The sequence below is a fragment of the Somniosus microcephalus genome, unplaced genomic scaffold, assembly GCF_052327205.1.
Source record: "Somniosus microcephalus isolate GS21.2 unplaced genomic scaffold, FLI_Smic_1.0 unresolved_chr6, whole genome shotgun sequence".
In the NCBI taxonomy this organism is placed as follows: Eukaryota; Metazoa; Chordata; class Chondrichthyes; order Squaliformes; family Somniosidae; genus Somniosus; species Somniosus microcephalus.
Genome location: NW_028225184.1, coordinates 48489116 through 48507860, shown reverse-complemented (window position 1 = coordinate 48507860; position 18745 = coordinate 48489116). Strand labels below are relative to the sequence as shown.

The window sequence follows — 18745 nt, the reverse complement described above, 5'->3', positions numbered from 1 at the left end:
TTTTCCTTTCTGCCAATCCAACAGCATCTTTTCTCTCCCTGTCTGCCAATCAGACAGCATCTTTTCTCTCCCTGTCTGCCAAACCGAGAACATCTTTTCTCTCTCTGTCTGCCAGTCCGACAGCATCTTTTCTCACCCTGTCTGCCAATCCGACAGCATTTTTTCCCTCCCTGTCTGCCAATCCGACAGCATCTTTTCTCACTCTGTCTGCCAATCCGACAGCATCTTTAATCTCTGACTACCAATCCGACAGCATTTTTTCTCTCTCTGTCTGACAATCCGATAGTACCTTATCTCTCTCTGTCTGCCAATTCCACAGCATCTTTTCTCTGTCTGCCAATCCGACAGCATTTTTCTCGCCCTGTCTGCCACTCCGACAGCATCATTTCTCTCTCTATCTGCCATTCCGACAGCAGCTTTTCTATCTGTCTGCCAATCCGACAGCATCTTTTCTCTCTGTCTGACAATCCGACAGCATCTTTTCCCTCTGTCTGCCAATCCGACAGCATCTTTTCTCTCTCCGCCTGCCAATCCGACAGCATCTTTTCTCTCTCTGTCTGCCAATCCGACAGCATCTTCTCTCTATGTCTGCCAATCCGACAGCAGCTTTACTCTTTCTCTCTGCCAATCCGACAGCATTTTTTTCTCTGTCTGCCAATCCGTCAGCATCTTTTCTCTCTCTGTCTGCCAATCCGACATCATCTTTTCTCTCTCTGTCTGCCAATCCGACAGCATCTTTTCTCTCTCTGTCTGCCAATCCGACAGCATCTTTTCACTCTCTGTCTGCCAATCCGACAGCATCTTCTCTCTCTCTGTCTGCAAATCCGACAGCATCTTTTCTCTCTCTGTCGACCAATCCGACTGCATCTTTTCTCTCTGTCTACCAATCCGACAGCATCTTTTCTGTCTCTGTCTACCAATTCGACAGCATCTTTTCTCACCCTGTCTGCCAATCCGACAGCATCTTTTCTCCATCTGTCTGCCAATCCGACAGCATATTTTCTCTCTCTATCAGCGAATCCGACAGCATTTATTCTCTCTCTGTCTGCCAATCCGACAGCATCTTTTCTCTCTCTGTCTGCCAATCCGAAAGCAGCTTTACTCTCTCTCTCTGCCAATCCAACAGAATCTTTTCCCTCTCTGTCTGCCAATCCGACAGCATCTTTTCTCTCTGTCGGCCAATCCAAAAGCATCTTTTCTCTCTCTGTCTGCCAATCCGTCAGCATCTTTTCTCTCTCTTTCTGCCAATCCGACAGCATCTTTTCTCACTCTTTCTGCCAATCCGGCAGCATCTTTTCTCTCTGTCTGCCAATCCGACAGCAACTTTTCTCTCTGTCTACCAATTCGACAGCATCTTTTCTCACCCTGTCTGCCAATCCGACAGCATCTTTTCTCCCTCTGTCTGCCAATCTGGCAGCATTTTTTCTCTCTCTGTCTGCCAATCTGACAGCATTTTTTCTCTCTGTCTGCCAGTCCGACAGCATCTTTTATTTTCCTTTCTGCCAATCCAACAGCATCTTTTCTCTCCCTGTCTGCCAATCAGACAGCATCTTTTCTCTCCCTGTCTGCCAAACCGAGAACATCTTTTCTCTCTCTGTCTGCCAGTCCGACAGCATCTTTTCTCACCCTGTCTGCCAATCCGACAGCATTTTTTCCCTCCCTGTCTGCCAATCCGACAGCATCTTTTCTCTCTCTGTCTGCCAATCCGACAGCATCTTTTCGCTCTCTGTCTGCCAATTCGACAGCATCTTTTCGCTCTCTGTCTGCCAATTCGACAGCATCTTTTCTCTCTCTGTCTGCCAATTCGACAGCATCTTTTCTCTCTCTGTCTGCCAATCCGACAGCATCTTTTCTCTCTGTCTGCCAATCCGACAGCATCTTTTCTCACTGTGTGCCAATCCGACAGCATATTTTCTCTCTCTGTCTGCCAATCCGACAGCATCTTTTCTCTCTCTCTCTGACAATCCGACAGCATCTTTTCCCTCTCCACTGCCAATCCGACAGCATCTTTTCTCTCTGTCTGCCAATCCGACATCATCTTTTCTCTCTGTCTGCCAATCCGACAGCATTTTTCTCTCTCTCTCTGACAATCCGACAGCATCTTTTCCCTCTCTACTGCCAATCCGACAGCATCTTTTCTCTCTGTCTGCCAATCCGACGTCATCTTTTCTCTCTGTCTGCCAATCCGACAGCATTTTTCTCTCTGTCTGCCAATCCGACAGCATATTTTCTCTCTCTATCATGAAAAGCAGTGGTCCTAGTACCGACCCCCTGGGGAACACCTCCAGTCAGAAGAACAGCCATTCACCACTATTCTCTGCTTCATGTCACTTTGCCAAATTTGTATCCTTGTTGCCGCTGTCCCTTTTAGCCCATGGGCTTCAAATTTGCTGCCAAGCCTATTATGTGGCACCTTATCAAAATCCATGTAAACCAAGTCAACCGCATTGCCCTCATCAACCCTGTCTTTTACTTCATCAGAAAATTCAAACACATTGGTTTCGCAAGATTTGTCTTTAAAAAATCCGTGCTGGCTTCCCTTAATTAATCTACACTTGTCCAAGTGACTGTTCATTATATTCCTGTTTATTGTTCCTAAAAGCTTCCCCACTACCGAGATTAAACTGACATGCCTTTAATTGCTGGGTTTACACTTGCACCCTTTATCAAAGCCTTTATGAAATCCACGTACACCACGTCAACTGCATTGCCCTCATCATCCTTGTCTGTTAATTAATCAGAAATTTCAATCAAGTTGGTTAAACACAAAATGTTTTTAACAAATCCGTGCTGGCTTCCCTTAATTAATCCACACTTGTGAAAGTGATTGTTCATTTTATCCCTGTTTACTGTTTCTGAAATCTTACCCACTACCGGGATTAAACTGACTGGCCTGTAGTTGCTGCTTTATCCTTACACCCTTTTTTGAACACGGGTGTAACATTTGCAAATCTCCAGCCGTCTGGCACCACCCATGTATCCCAGGAGGATTGAAAGATTATGGCCACAGTACCTCCGCAATTTCCACCTTTATTTCCCTCAGCTTCCTATAATGTGTCCCGTCCAGTCCTGGTGACTTATCTGCTTTAAGTACAGTCAGCCTTCCTAGTAGCTCCTGTTTGGCAATTTTTATCCCATCCAATATCTCAACTATCTCCTCCTTCACTATGACAATAGGGAGAGTGAGATAGAGAATGGGAGAGAGAGGCAGCCGGGGTGAGAATAGAGGAAATACGCAGTGTGCGAGACATAGATAAAGTAATAGATAAAGAGCGATAGAGGAATAAAGAGTGGGACTGAGAGAGTGAAGGAGACAGGGAGAGAGAGGTAGAGAGGTGAACAGAGCCAGACTGATATGGGGAGAGACAGGGGAGGTTGAGAGATAGAGAGGATGGGGGAGCGAAAGATCGAGATAAAGAGAGACAGAGAAGGAGAGACATAGAGATGGGAAGACAAGGAGAGATGGGGAGATACCGACCGAGATACAGGTGGAAAGAGACAGAGGGAAAGAGAGACGCATAATGAGAGTGAAAACCGGAGAGTGACATAGACAGACTGTAAGAGAGAGGAATAGAAATAGTGTTAGAGGTAGGCAGAGCTAAAGAGGACTGGGCAGACAAGATCGAGCGACACAGAGATGCTGAGAGAGCCAGAATCCGAGACAAGAATGAAAGAGTGAGATGGGGAGACAAAACGAGACAGATACAGACATATAAACAGAGATTATGTGCTGAGTAATAGACTACCAGAGACAGAGAGGGACAGAGGGAGAGAGAGAGAGATAGCGATAGAGAGAGAGAGAGAGAGATAGTCAGAGAGACCTATAGTCAGATGGACAGAGAGAGAGAGCTAAAGAAAGAGAGACAAAGAGAGAAAGACCCAGAGAGACAGAGAGAGAGGGAGAAGCAGAGAAAGAGGCAGCGACAGAGAGAGGAAGAGACAGTTAGAGAGACGGAGAGAAACAGAAAGTTAGAGAGACAGACAGAGAGTTAGAATCAAAGAGTCTGAGAAAGAGTAATAGAGACTGAGAGAGAGACAGACAACAGAGAGACAGGGTGCAACAGAGAGAGAGAGAGGGTGCGACAGACAGAGTGAGGATGAGGGACAGATTGACAGAAACAGAGAGAGATATATGGAGAGACAGAGGGGAGAGATTATTAGATATAGAAAGAGAGAAATAGGTTGACAGAGATAGAGGAGATATAGATGGTGATAGAGAGCGGAGAGATCCTGGGATGAGAGGGCTGTTCTATGACGAGAGATTGTGTAGAATGGGCCGATACTCTCTGGAGTGTAGAAGAATGAGAGGTGATCTCATTGAAATATAGAGGATTCTGGAAGGAATGACAGGGTTAGGCGCTGAGACGTTGCATCCCCTGGCTGGAGTGTCTAGAAGTAGCGGGCATAGTCTCAGGATAAGGGGCAGACCATTTAAGATCGAGATGAGGAGGAATATCTCACTCAGAGGGTTGTGAATCTTTGGAATGTTCTGCCCCAGTGGGCTGATGCTGGGCCTCTGAGTATATTCAAGGCTGAGATAGTTTGATTTTTAAATACTAGCGGAATCAATGGACATGAAGATCCGGCGGTAGAGTGGAGTTGAGGTCGATGATCTGCCATGACCTTATTGAATGGTCAAGAAGGCTCGACTGGCCGTATGGCCTACTCCTGCTCTTATTTTGTATGTCCTTATGTGCTTATAATCTTACTAGATAGGGAGAGAGATCGGTTGACAGATATAGAGGAGCGATGGATGGTGATCGAGAGAGGAGAGATTATTAGATATAGATAAGTAGAAGTGTGATAGGGATAGAGGAGATATAGATAGGTCTAGAGAGAAGAAATATTATTAGATATAGATAGGAAGAGAGAGGGATGACAGATATAGAGGAGAGACGGATGCTGATCGAGAGAGGAGAGATTATTAGATACAGATAGGGCGAGAGGGAGGGTTATAGGGATAGAAGAGAGATAGATGGAAATAGAGAGATAGGCACGTTTATTAGATATAGATAGGGAGAGAGAGGGGGTGACAGAGATAGTGAAGAAAGAGATGATAGCAGACAAACAAGAGTGCGTAGCAGATTATAGACAGAGGGAGATGTGACTCTCTCTTTGTTCTGTAAATTCCGATGTGCTGTGGTCATTTGAGCAGTTAATTATCCTTTGACAGAATGTGCTTAAATACTGGGTGTGATCACACTTTTTTTTATCTCCAATAATAGCACAGAGCTGAGCTGTTGACAGCAAAACAGAAGCCATTTGTTGGAAAATCAAATGAGTTGTTCCAGGAAGAAAATTGATTACTTTAAATACACTGGGACGACAGAAACAGGAATTGATATCTCAAAACTGATCCATATCAGAGACTTGAGCAGAGCATCCCAGGGAGCGGCTTCACTGAGAGAGGGGATGCAGTGACCATTGGGAAAGGCACAGGCTCCGTCCCCGTTCTGTGCTGAGTTTACCTGATCACACACCCGGTGTGGTATTGAGCCCCACACACAGAGTAGGAAAAGCCCATGCCCCATCCCCGGCCTGCTGTGTTACCCGACCTCATATCGGCAGTGGTACTGAGCCCCACTCAGAGGATGGGAAAGTGTCGAGGGAGCAATACTCTGTATCTAACCCGTGCTGTACCTGCCCTGGGAGTGTTTAATGGGACAGTGTAGAGGGAGCTATACTCTGTATCTAACCCGTGCTGTACCTGCCCTGGGAGCGTTTGATGGGACAGTGTAGAGGGAGCTTTACTCTGTATCTAACCCGTGCTGTACCTGCCCTGGGAGTGTTTGATGGGAGAGTGTAGAGCGAGTTTTACTCTCTATCTAATCTGTGCGTTACCTACGCTGGGAGTGCTTGATGGGAGAGTGTAGAGGGAGCATTACTCTGTATCTAATCTGTGCTGTACCTGCCCTGGGAGCTTTTGATAGGACAGTGTACTGTAGGTTTTACTCTGTATCTAACATGTGCTGTACCCGCCCTGGGAGTGTTTGATGGGACAGTGTAGTGGGAGCTTTAATCTGTATCTAACATGTGCTGTACCCGCCCTGGGAGTGTTTGATGGGACAGTGTAATGGGAGCTTTAATCTGTATCTAACCCGTGCTGTACCTGCCCTGGGAGTGTTTGATGGGACAGTGTAGTGGGAGCTTTACTCTGTATCTAACCTGTGCTGTACCCGCCCTGGGAGTGTTTGATGGGAGTGTGGAGAGGGAGATTTTCTCTGTATCCAATCTGTGCAGTACCTGTGCTGGGAGTGTTTGATGGGACAGTGTGGAGGGAAATTTACTCTGTATCTAACCTGTGCTGTACCTGCCCTGTGGGTGTTTGATGGGACAGTGTAGAGGGAGCTTTACTCTGTATCTAACCCGTGTTGTACCTGCCTTGGGAGTGTTTGACGGGACATTGTAGTGGCAGCTTTACACTGCATCTATCGCGTGCTGTACCTGCCCTGTGAATATTTGTTGGGACAGTGTAGATGGAACTTATTCTGTATCTAATCGTGCTGTAACTGCCGGGGCAGCAGTTTAAACTTAAATGGTTGCCATTCTCCATGCTTCACATTCTTAAGATTTAAACCCAGATACACTGTTTGGTTTTATCAATCCTGTTATTAATATTCTCTGTCTGTTTACACCGGAATGTTGTGTGTCTCGCTGCTCTCTGGGTTCCTCAGGCAGTTCCTTCACGGGTCAGTGCTGTGTGTTGCTATTGAACCGTTGGGAGGCGCCATGGCAAGTCTCCATCGTGACCAGAATTGAACACAATACTCCAGCCGGGGCCTAACCAGTGATTTATAAAGATTCAGCATAACTTTGTTGCTATTGTTGTCTGCCTCGGTTTAGAATACTAAGGAGCCAATGCGCTTTATTAAAAACGTATCACCTTGTCCTGCCATCTTCTAAGGCTTGTGTATGTAAACTTCCATGTCTCTCTTTTCCTGCACCCCCTTTAAAATTGTACAGTTTAGTTTATATTGCCTCTCATAATTTTCCCTCCAGGTTTATCTTTCTCACTCCTCTACATTAATTTTAATCAGCCTTCTGACATTTTTAAATTATTTTAAATCCTTCATGGGATGTGGCCACAGCTGGCATGGCCAGCATTGATTGCCTATCCCTCTTTGCCATTTGGAAGCTTGTGGTGAGCAGCATTCTTGAACAGCTCCAGTCCATGAAGGTACTCCCACAGTGCTGTTAGAGGGATTTGCAGAATTCTGACCGAGCGATGATGAAGAAACGGCAATATTTTTCCAAGTCAAGATGGCATGTGCGTTGGAGGGGAACTTGTAGTTGCTGGGGTTCATATGCGACTCCTGCCCTTGTCCTTCTAGGTGGAAGAGTTCACGGATTTGTGAAGTGCTGGGAAGAAACCTGAGCGAGTTGCTGCAGTGCTTATTTTAGATGGTAAACACTGCAGCCACGATAGGCTGGTGGTGGAGGGAGTGGACGTTTAAGGTGGTGGATGGGGTGCCGAGGAAGTGGGCTGCTTTGTCCTGAATGGCATCGAGCTTCTTGAGTGTTGTTGGAGCTGAACTCTTTCAGGCAAGTGGAGAGTATTCCAACACACTCCTTACTTGTGCCTTGTAGATGTTGGAAAGTATTTGGGGAGGCAGGAGCTGAGACACTCGCTTCAGAATACCAACATCTGTCCTGCTCTTGTAGCCACAATATTTATGCAGCTGGTCCAGTTAATTTTCTGGTGAATGGTGACCTCCAGTATATTGATGGAGGTGGAATTGGCGATGGTGATGGCATTGATTGTCAAGCGGCAGTCGCTAGACTCTCGCTTGTTAGAGGTAGTCATTGCCTGGCACTTGTGCGATGTTTGTGTCACTTGCCACCTTTCAGCACAAGCCTGAAATTCGGCCAGGTCTTGTTGCATGCGGGCATGGAATGCTTCATCATCTAAGGATTTCCGAATGGAACTAAACACTGTGCAGTCATCAGCAAACATCCCCACTTCTGACCTGGTGATGGAAGGAAGATCATTAATGAAGCAGCTGAAGATGGTTGGACGAGAACAATGCCCTGAGGAACTCCAGCAGTGATGTCCAGGGGCTGAGATTATTGACCAACAACAATCACAACCATCTTCCTTTTTGATATGTATGACTCCAGCCAGTGGAGAGATTTCCCCGTGATTCCCACTGACTTCAGTTTTAGGAGGGCTCCTTAATGCGACATTCGTTCAAATTATGGCTTAATGTCGAGGGCAGCCACTCTAAATTCGCCTCTGAAATTCAGCTCTTTGTCCATGTTTGTAATGACATGGAGCCCAGTGGTCCTGGTGGAATGCAAAGTCAGCTGCAGTGAGCAGGTTACTGATGAGTCAGTGCCATTTACTAGCGCTGTCAGTGACACCTTTAATCAGTTTGCTAATTTCACCAGTCTATCTATGCCCTCCTGAAGCCTAATTCGATCCCCTCAGTTTCATCGGCAAATGTTCAAATTATGCTCTTATATATATATATGTCTATATCATTAATATATATCAAAAAGAGCAGTGGTCCGAATAGCGACGCCAGGAGGGTGCAACAGTGTACTTCCTCCCAGTCTGAACAAGAGCTTTTCACCACTGCTCTTGTTTTCAGTCCATTAGCCAATGTCAGATCAGCGCTACCATTTCCCCTTTGGTCCTAACAACTTTATTCAATGGCACATTATCAACCCCATTTTTAAATTCCTTATACACAACAACAACCACGCTACACCCTTCATCCATTTCCATTACTTCATCAAATAACTCAATCAGGTTTGCCAGACACATCTCTGTTAACATATCTATGTTGGTTGTCATTTATTATCCTATGATTTTTCCAAGTGTCATTTAATTTTCTCCAGGAGTATGGCCTCTAGAAGGCTCCCCACCACCGATGTAAGGGGGACTGGCCTGTAGTAAAAGCGTTCATCGCACTCCTTTTTTAACAAGGTGTAACATTTGCAACACTCCATTCCTCTGGCACCACTCCCATATCCAAGGAGGCTTCAAAGACTCTGGCCAGATCCTGCGCAATTTCCACCGTTCCTTCCCTCATCAACTCTCATACATCCCATCTGGGCCAGGGAAATGTTCTACTTTGCTGTGGTATAAGAATTGCGGGATGGACAGGGGTTAATTGAAGCTGTTTGTTCAGTGATTGTAATTAATGTTAGTCTCCAAGGGCTAACTCAAGGTGTTTGTTCAGTGACTGCAATGAATGCCAGTCTCTGTGGACTCAAATTTTATCAGTGCAGGGTTTCCCTCTTCTATTAATAAGGGTCTCCTTACAATGTGTTATCCTATAGTGCCAGTGAGAGCATTACCTCCAGCGCTAACAGTGATCAGCACGCTGCTCCACAGAGAGGGACTCGGAATCTGAGAATAGTATATTGGAATGTTGCAACAATGGGTCAGAATCTGAGAGCAGTAAATTGGAATGTTACAACAATCGGCAGGAGTTTTATTTGGGAGTTTGACATTCTTGCTGCATATTCTGATGGACTACCATTAGAATTTCGGATACAGTTGGCACTTAAGGTTATTCAATATATTTACTATCCACTCCTTGCTTCTTTTGTTGTTCCTGGTAAGTCTCTCTATCCAGCTATTCTATTAACCATATTTTACTGTATTAATGTTCATGTCATTTACACTCTCTCCTTGCTGCGACTATTATTCCAGGTAAGTCTCCGAATTCAGCTATTAACTCTATAAAGCTTTGCCAACTGTCTTACTGGTCTTGTAAGCTACTCTCTCATCTTTGCTGCTGTTGGTCTCCCTGGTAATTCTCCATATCCAGCAATTTGATCTGTAAACCATGTTTTACTGAATTACTGTTTTGTTATTTAAATCTTGGGAAGAAAGAAGCCATTTTCTTCGGTCCTCGCCATAAACTCCTTCCTCTATCTACCAACTCAGTCCCCTTCCCTGGCCAATGTCTGAGGGTGAACCAGACAGTTCGCAACCTTGCCATTCTCTTTGAAGCTGAGATGAGCTCCGACTTGATATCCTATGAATCACCAGACCAGCCAACTACCACCTCCATAATATCATCTGTCTCCGTGCTTCCACTGCATAAACCCTCATCTGTGCCTGTGTTAAATCCTGACTCGACTATTCCAATGCTCCACTAACCGGCCTCCCAGTTACAAGCATCCATAAGCTAGGGCTCATCCAAAACTCTGCTGCCCATATCCTAACTAGCATAAGTCCCGTTCACCCATCACCCCTGTGATCACTGATCTACATTGGTTCCCGATCCGGCAATACCTCGATTTTAATATTCTAATCCATGTGTTCAACGCCAACAATGGCCTCACCCCTCCAATTAGTCCCATTCCCTGCTCTTTTCCCCATAGTCCTGCAAAGTGCTCCCCTTCAAGTATTTATCCAATTCCCCTTTAAAATTTAATTTCTTTCCCTCTCTACCTCTCCCAGTCTTTGTCTCTATTTTTTACTTCTATCCTTCACTCTATCTCTCTCCCTCTTGTCTCTCTCTGTCTCTTGCTCATAGTATCTTAGAATAGTACAGCACAGAAAGAGGCCATTCGACACATCGTGTCCCTGCTGTCACTTTGAATGTGCTATCTAATTAGTCCTACTCTTTAGCCAGAGCCCTGTAAATCACTTTCCCTTCAACTAAATATCAAATTCCCTTTCAAAAGTTGCTGCTGAATTTGCTTCAATCACGTTCTCAGACAGTGCATTTCAGATCACAACAACTCACTGCGTAAAGAAAGTTCTTCTCATCTCTCCTGTGGTTCCTTTCCAAATATTTTTATTCTGTGTCCTCTGTTTACCCACCATTCTTCCACTGGAAACAGACTTACTTACTCTATCAAAACCCTTCATGATATTGAACATCTGTACTGAATCTCCCTTTATGAAAAAGGACAAGGATAGACGAGGAAAAAGTTCTCAGTTGGGGAAAGGATAATTTTACTAAGCTGAGATGTGATTAGCAAAAGTGAACTGGAAACTGCTACTTGACGTGAAATCAGTGCCTGAGCAGTGGGAGGCATTCAACGAGGAGTTAGTGAGGGTTCATGGCAACAGGGCGAGCCTCCCAAATCCAGAGTCCCCTGGATGTCACGAGGCATACAGGGCAGGATAAGGGGGAAAGGGAAGAGTTTGACTGTATCCAGGAGCAAAATAAGACAGAAAGCCCAGAGGAGTACAGAGATCGCAGGGTTTCAATTAAATAATGAAATTAGGAAAGCACAGAGAGGGCATCAAAGATATTGACAAGTAAAATCATGGAAAACCCAGAGATGTTTTACCAATGAATAAAGATCATGAAGATAACTGAAGACAGATTACGGGCTATTAGAGACCAAAAAGGTGGAGGCAGGAGTCGTGGGATTCATCCTTAATAAATACATTGTGTCTGACTTCACAGCAGAAGGGCTAATGCTGACATTGTTGTTAAGGAGGAGAAGTCTGAAATATTAGATGATATAAATATAGTGAAAGAAGAAATGTAAAACAGCTTACCAGCTTTGAAAGTAGATAATTTCCAGGCCCGGGTGAAATGTCTCACAGACTGTTAAGACCGGCAACAGATGAAACAGTGTAGGGTCAGACCATTATTTTCTAATCCTCTGTGGCTACTGGCATGCCGCCAGAGGAATGGAGTAATTCTTACTCTCTACAGTGGTTTAAAACGGGAGAAAGGGATAGACCAATTACAGTCCAGTCAGCCTGGATTCGGTGCAGGAAAAATTATTGGAAAAACCTGACAGTCAGTATAAATCGGCATTTAGAAAGGCATGGTAAAATCAAGGACTGTCAGTATGGATTTGTTAAGGGAGGGTCTTGTTGAGTAACTTGATTGAATTTTTCGAGGAAGTAACGAGGAGGGTCGATGAGGGCATTCTATTTGCCGTAGTCTGTATAGATATTAGCAAGGCCTTTGACAAGAGCCCGAATGACAGGTTGGACAAAAATATAAAAGCCCATGGCATCCAAAGGAATGTGGCAAGTTGGGTACAAATATTGGCTCATTGGCAGGAATCAAAGGGTAATGGTAGACGGGTGATTTTGTGACTCGAAGGCTGTTTCCAGTTGAGTTACACAAAGCTCAGTACTGGCTCCCATACTTTTTGTGTTATATATCAATGATTTAGACTTCAATGTAGGGCGCACCTTTAAGAAGTTTGCAGATAATACAAAAATTGGCTGTGTTGTTGATAGTGTGGAAGAAAGCTGTAGCCGGCAGGAAGATATCATTGGTCTGGTCAGGTGGGCAGAAACTTGGCAAATGGAATTCAATTTGGATATGTGAGAGGTAATACATTTGGGGAGGTCTAATAGCACAAGATAATCAACAATAAATGGTAGGATACTGAGAAGTGTAAAGGAACAGAGGGACCTTGAAGCGCATCTCCACAGATCTCTGAAAGTAGCAGACCATTTAAACAGGGTGGGTAAGAATGTATACTGGATACTTTGCTTTATTAACCGATGCATAGAATATAACAGAAGGGAGGTTATGCAAGAATTGTATAAAACACCAGTTAGGTAATAGCTAGAGTATTCATTACAGTTCTGGTCATCACATTACAGGAACGATGTGATTCCACTGGAGAGGCTACAGAGGAGATTTACGACATTGTTGCCAGGACTGGAGAATTTTAGTTAAGAGGAAGATTGGATAGTACCTGGATATGCACTTGAAGGGCTGTCAGCTGCAAAGCTATGGAACAAGAGCTAGAAAGTGGCATTAGGCTGGATAGCTCTTTTGCAGCCATCGTGAACACGATGGGTTGATTGGCCTCCATCTGTGCTGTAAAGGTCTATGATTCTTAACCTTCGCTGCTCTAAAAAAGAACAATCCCAGCTTCTCCAGTCTCTCCTGGTAACTGAAATCCCATATCCTTGGTACCATTCGGGTAAATCTCCTCGACACCTTCTCCAATCCTTGAACTGTTGGCTAAAGTGTGTTTCTTAGAACTGGACACAATATTAAAGCAGGGGCCTAACCAGTGATTTAGAAAAGGTTAGCCTTTCTTCCAGAATTTTGTTATCTTTCCCTCAGTTTGTAAAGCCAAAGCCTGCATTTATGAACACATGTCGCAAATTGTCCTGCCACCCTCAAAGATTGGAATAAGTACACCCCAGGTCTCTCTGATCGTGCACTCGCTTTAAAATTGTGCAGTTTAGTTTATATTGCCGCTGCTCATAATTCCTGCCAAAATGTATCACTTCACCCTTCTGTGTTTAATTGTATCTGTCATTATTCTGCCCGTTTCACAAGACTGTCTGTGCCCTCCTGAATATTTGACTGCCCTTCTCACCGTTTATTAACATTTATGCGTTTCCTGACATCTGCAAACTTTGAAATTCTGTGGTGTGTACCCAAATCTTTGTCATTGATGTAGATAACAGAACCGTGGTCCGAACATGCACCCCTGGTGGACACCACTGTATGCTTCCCAGCTACTGAAAAACAACCATTTGACACTATTACAATAGCAAAATACTGCAGATGTTGGAAATCTGAAATAACAATAGAAAATGCTGGAAACACTCAGCAGGTCAGTCTGCATCGAATGAGAAACAGGATCAACGCTTCACGATGAACCTTTCGACAGAACTGGAAAAAGTTAAGGAAGAGATATTTTAAGCAGGGGCAGGGAGGAGGGGCAGAAGGAACAAAGGGGAGGTCTGTGATCGGATGGAAGACAGGAGAGATTGACCTACAAAAGGGATGATTGTGTAAGGCAAAAGGAGAGGAAATGGGACAAGTTAGGAAACAAAAGGAGGCTCTAGATGATGTGTGAATGATGCAGGCTGCAACATTAGCAGATTTCTTGTGAGGAAACAAAAGGAAAAAATCTATATCAAGAAATACAGGGGCCAATTTATAGTCTGAAATTGTTGAAGTCGATGTTAGGTCCAGAAGGCTGCAAAGTGCCTAATAGAATGATGAGGTGCTGTTACTTGAGCTTACTGTGGTTGACACAGCCCTTGACCGTGAGCGGTCCATTTCCCACACTTCTGCTCTCACCCCTTCCCCTCCCTCCCACAAGCACGACAGAGCGACCCTTCCCCTCAGCTTTCACCCCACCAGGCTGCACATTGTGCGGATCATCCTCCTCCATTTCCGCCACCTCCAGCGTGATTCCACCACCAAACACATCTTCCCCTCACCTCCCCTTTCGGCATTCCGAAGGGACCACACCCTCCATGACACCCTGGTCCACTCCTCTATCACACACAACACCCCTTCCCCTTTGCCGGGCACCTTCCCATGAAAGCGCAGGTGATGCAATACCTGCCCTTTTATCTCCTCCCTCCAACTGTCCAGGGCCCTATACATTCCTCCAGTGTAAGCAGCGATTTAATAGTACTTCTTACAATTTAGTTTACGGTATTCACTGCTCACGATGCGGTCTCCTCTACATTGGGGAGACCAAACACAGATTGGGTGACTGCTTTGCCGAACACCTCCGTTCAGTCCGTAAGGGTGACCCCGAGCTTCCTGTCGCCTGCCACTTTAATTCACCGCTCCACGCCCACCCTGATCTCTCCATCCTCGGACTCTTACACGATTCCAATGATGTTCAACTTAAGCTCGAGGAACAGCACCTCCTCTTTTTATTAGGCACTTTACAGCCTTCTGGACTTAACATCGAGTTCAACAATTTCACACTCTAAAGCGGACCCTGTATTTCTTTATATTTATTTCTCTTGTTTGCTCACATGGCAGCTTTTAATGTTGCTGCAATCATCATTTGCACATCGTCTAGAGCTATATTTTGTATCTTATCTTGTCCCATTACCTTTCCTTTTTCCTAGCACCATCATCCCTTTTGTCAGTCAATCACTCCTGCCTTCCATCCTATCACCGACATTCCCTTTGTTCTTTCCGACCCTCCTCCCTGCCCCTGCTTAAAATCTATCTTCCCATCATTTTCCAGTTCTGACGAAGGGTTCGACCCGAAATGTTGACTATTTCTCTCTCACTCCATGCTGCCTGACCTGCTGAGTGTTTCCAGCATTTTACTGTTGTTATTTAATTTAACACTACTCTCTGATTTCTGTCGCTTTAAATCCAATTTACAAGACATGTTGACACTGAACTTTTAATCCCATTGGCTTCAATGTTGGTACTGTGTGGTACTTTATCAGACGCCTTTTGATGGATAGGCAAATTGAGAATGTATAGGCAGTAGCAACCATAGCATCATAGAATCATAGAATGGGTGTGCCAAGTTGTGCTGCCGCCCCGCTCTGATCACAGGCCTCACCTGGGTTCATCAGTGAATAACAAAATCATTGAATATTATCCAATTAAGAAGATTAAATTCAATGAACACCTAAACAAGAGGGCAGAGCCACAGCCAGTGACACAGAAGCACTCACACAAGCTTTTTAAGGGGACAAGACTAGTCACACAGGTTTTTTAAAGAGACAGGACCAGTCACACAGTTTTTATGGAAACAGGACTAGTCACACAGTCTTTTTATAGAGACAGGACCCATCACACAGTCTTTTTAAAGAGCCAAGAGCAGTCACACAGGCATTTTATAGAGACAGGAACATTTTCACAGTGTTTTTAAAGAGACAGGACCAGTCACACAGTCTTTTGAAAGAGACAAGACCAGTCACACAGGCTTTATAAAGTGACAGGAATAGTCATACAGTCTTTTATGGGACAGGACCAGTCACACAGACTTTTTAAAGAGACAAGACCAGTCACACAGACATTTTAAAGTGACAGGACCTGTCACACAGGCTTTATAAAGAGACAGGACCAGTCACAGGTTTTGTAAACGGACAGGCCCAGATACACAGGCTTTATATAGAGACACGACCAGTCACACAGTCTTTTTAAAGAGACAGGACCAGTCTCACAGGGTATTTATAGAGGCAGGACCAGTCACACAGTCTTTTTATACAGACAGGACCAGTCACACAGGCTTTATAAAGGGACAGGACCAGTCACACAGGGTATTTATAGAGGCAGGACCAGTCACGCAGTCTTTTTATACAGACAGGACCAGTCACACAGGCTTTATAAAGGGACAGGACCAGTCACACAGGCTTTATAAAGAGACCGGACCAGTCACACAGGCTTTGTAAAGAGACAGGACCAGTCACACAGGCTTTATAAAGAGACTGGACCAGACAGACTGGCTTTTTAAAGAGGCAGGATCAGTCAAACAGGCTTTATAAAGAGACAGAACCCGTCACACCAGCTCTATAAAGAGACAGGACCAGTCACACAGGCTTTATAAAGAGACAGGGCCAGTCACACAGGCTTTATAAAGAGACAGGACCAGTCACACAGGCTTTATAAAGAGACAGAACCAGACACACAGGCTTTATAAAGAGACAGGACCAGACACACAGGCTTTATAAAGAGACAGGACCATAGACACAGGCTTTTTAAAGAGACAGGACCAGTCACACGGTCTTTATAAAGAGACAGGACCAGTCTCACAATCTTGTTATACAGACAGGACCAGTCACACAGGCTTTATAAAGAGACAAGTCCAGTCACACAGGCTTTGTAAAGAGACAGGACCAATCACACAGGCTTTATAAAGAGACAGGACCAATCACACAGGCTTTGTAAAGAGACAGGACCAGGCACACAGGCTTTTTAAATAGCCAGGACCAGTCACACAGGCTTTATAAAGAGACAGGACCAGACACACAGGCTTTATAAAGAGACCGAACCAGTCACACAGTCTTTTGAAATTGACAGGATCAGTCACACCGACACTTTAAAGAGACAGGACCAATCACACAGGCTTTTTCAAGAGATAGGACAAGTCACACAGACATTTTAAAGAGACAGGACCAGTCACACAGGCTTGTTAAAGAGACACGACCAGTCACACAGGCTTTATAAAGAGACAGGACCAGCCACACTGGTTTTAAAAGAGGCAGGGCCAGTCACAAAGGCTTTGTAAAGAGACAGAACCCGTCACACAGGCTCTATAAAGAGACAGGACCAGTCACACCTGCTTTATAAAGAGACAGGACCAGTCACACAGGCTTCATAAAGAGACAGGACCAGTCACACAGGCTTTATAAAGAGACAGGGCCAGTCACACTGGCTTTATAAAGAGACAGGACGAGTCACACAGGCTTTATAAAGAGACAGGACCAGATACACTGGCTTTATAAAGAGACAGGATCAGTCACACAGTGTTTATAAAGAGACAGGACCAGGCACACAGGCTTTATAAAGAGACCGAACCAGTCACACAGTCTTTTCAAATTGACAGGACCAATCACACAGGCTTTTTAAAGAGACTGGACCAGACACACAGGCTTTATAAAGAGACAGGACCAGACACACAGGCTTTATAAAGAGACAGGACCAGACACACAGGCTTTATAAAGAGACAGGACCCTAGACGCAGGCTTTATAAAGAGACAGGACCAGTCACACAGTCTTATTATAGAGACAGGACCAGTCTCACAATCTTGTTATACAGACAGGACCAGTCACACAGGCTTTATAAAGAGACAGGACCAGTCACACAGGCTTTATAAAGAGACAGGACCAGACACACAGGCTTTTTAAAGAGACAGAACCAGTCACACAGTCTTTTGAAATTGACAGGACCAGTCACACCGACATTTTAAAGAGACAGGAGCAATCACATAGGCTTTTTAAAGAGACAGGACAAGTCACACAGACATTTTAAAGAGACAGGACCAGTCACACAGGCTTTTTAAAGAGACAGGACCAGTCACACAGGCTTTATAAAGAGACAGGACCAGTCACACAGGCTTTATATAGAGAAAGGCCAGTCACACAGGCTTTATGAAGAGGCAGGACCAGACACACATGCTTTATAAAGAGGCAGGACCCGTCACACAGGCTTTATAAAGAGACAGGACCAGTCACACAATATTTATGAAGAGACAGGGCCAGACACACAGGCTTTATAAAGAGACCGAACCAGTCAAACGGTCTTTTGAAAATGACAGGACCAGTCACACAGGCTTTTTAAAGAGACAGGACCAGTCACACAGGCTTTATAAAGAGACAGGACCAGTCACACAGGCTTTATAAAGAGACAGGACCAGTCACACAGGCTTTATAAAGAGACTGGACCAGTCACACAGGCTTTTTAAATAGACAAGACCAGAAGCACAGGCTTTTTAAAGAGACAGGACCAGACAAACAGGCTTTTTAAAGAGACAGGAGCAGTCACACAGGCTTTATAAAGAGACAGGACCAGTCACACAGGCTTTTTAAAGAGACAGGACCAGTCCCACAGGCTTTTTAAATAGACAGGACCAGAAACACAGGATTTAGAGAGAGACAGGACCAGTCACACAGACATTTTAAAGAGACAGCACCAGTCACACAGGCTTTTTAAATAGACAGGACCAGAAACACAGGCTTTATAAAGAGACAGGACCAGTCACACAGACATTTTAAAGAAACAAACGCTGCAAACAAAAGTGCCTCGAAATTACTCTCGGGCGGTGTTGTAAAACAGGCGCTATCAGTTCCGAAATTCCGATTGAATTTATTTGCCATCAGATCTGTCTTTACAGATTATCAGTCCATTAATGTTCATTCACAGGTTCTAATATTGAACTGAATAAGGCCCCTTAGAACCTACTTATTTTGCAGACAGTTATTCGTAATATATGTACTTGTCCTTAATATAGAGAAATGTTTAATAAAGTTAGTGTAATTAGTAGGTTCTTGCCCACATGTCATCCCTATGTCTACAGATATTAATGCATTACACTTTTGACTTGTGCCTTATAGGAGTTTGAGATAATTTG

The 18745-nt window shown here is 44.5% G+C and overlaps 1 protein-coding gene across 1 annotated transcript in view; it reads right to left on the bottom strand.

Annotated features, from left to right (window-relative positions):
• LOC147087278 (putative G protein-coupled receptor 139) overlaps positions 1 to 9799 on the bottom strand; it is a 102923-nt gene extending 93124 nt beyond the window's left edge. The window contains exons 1-2 of the mRNA XM_085978141.1: positions 9715 to 9799; positions 2630 to 2726 (exon numbers count right to left, since the gene is read on the bottom strand). Coding sequence (XP_085834267.1) covers positions 2630 to 2726; positions 9715 to 9799 — 182 coding nt within the window. The remainder of the gene's footprint in view (positions 1 to 2629; positions 2727 to 9714) is intronic.
• Between the last annotated feature and the right edge of the window lie 8946 nt (positions 9800 to 18745).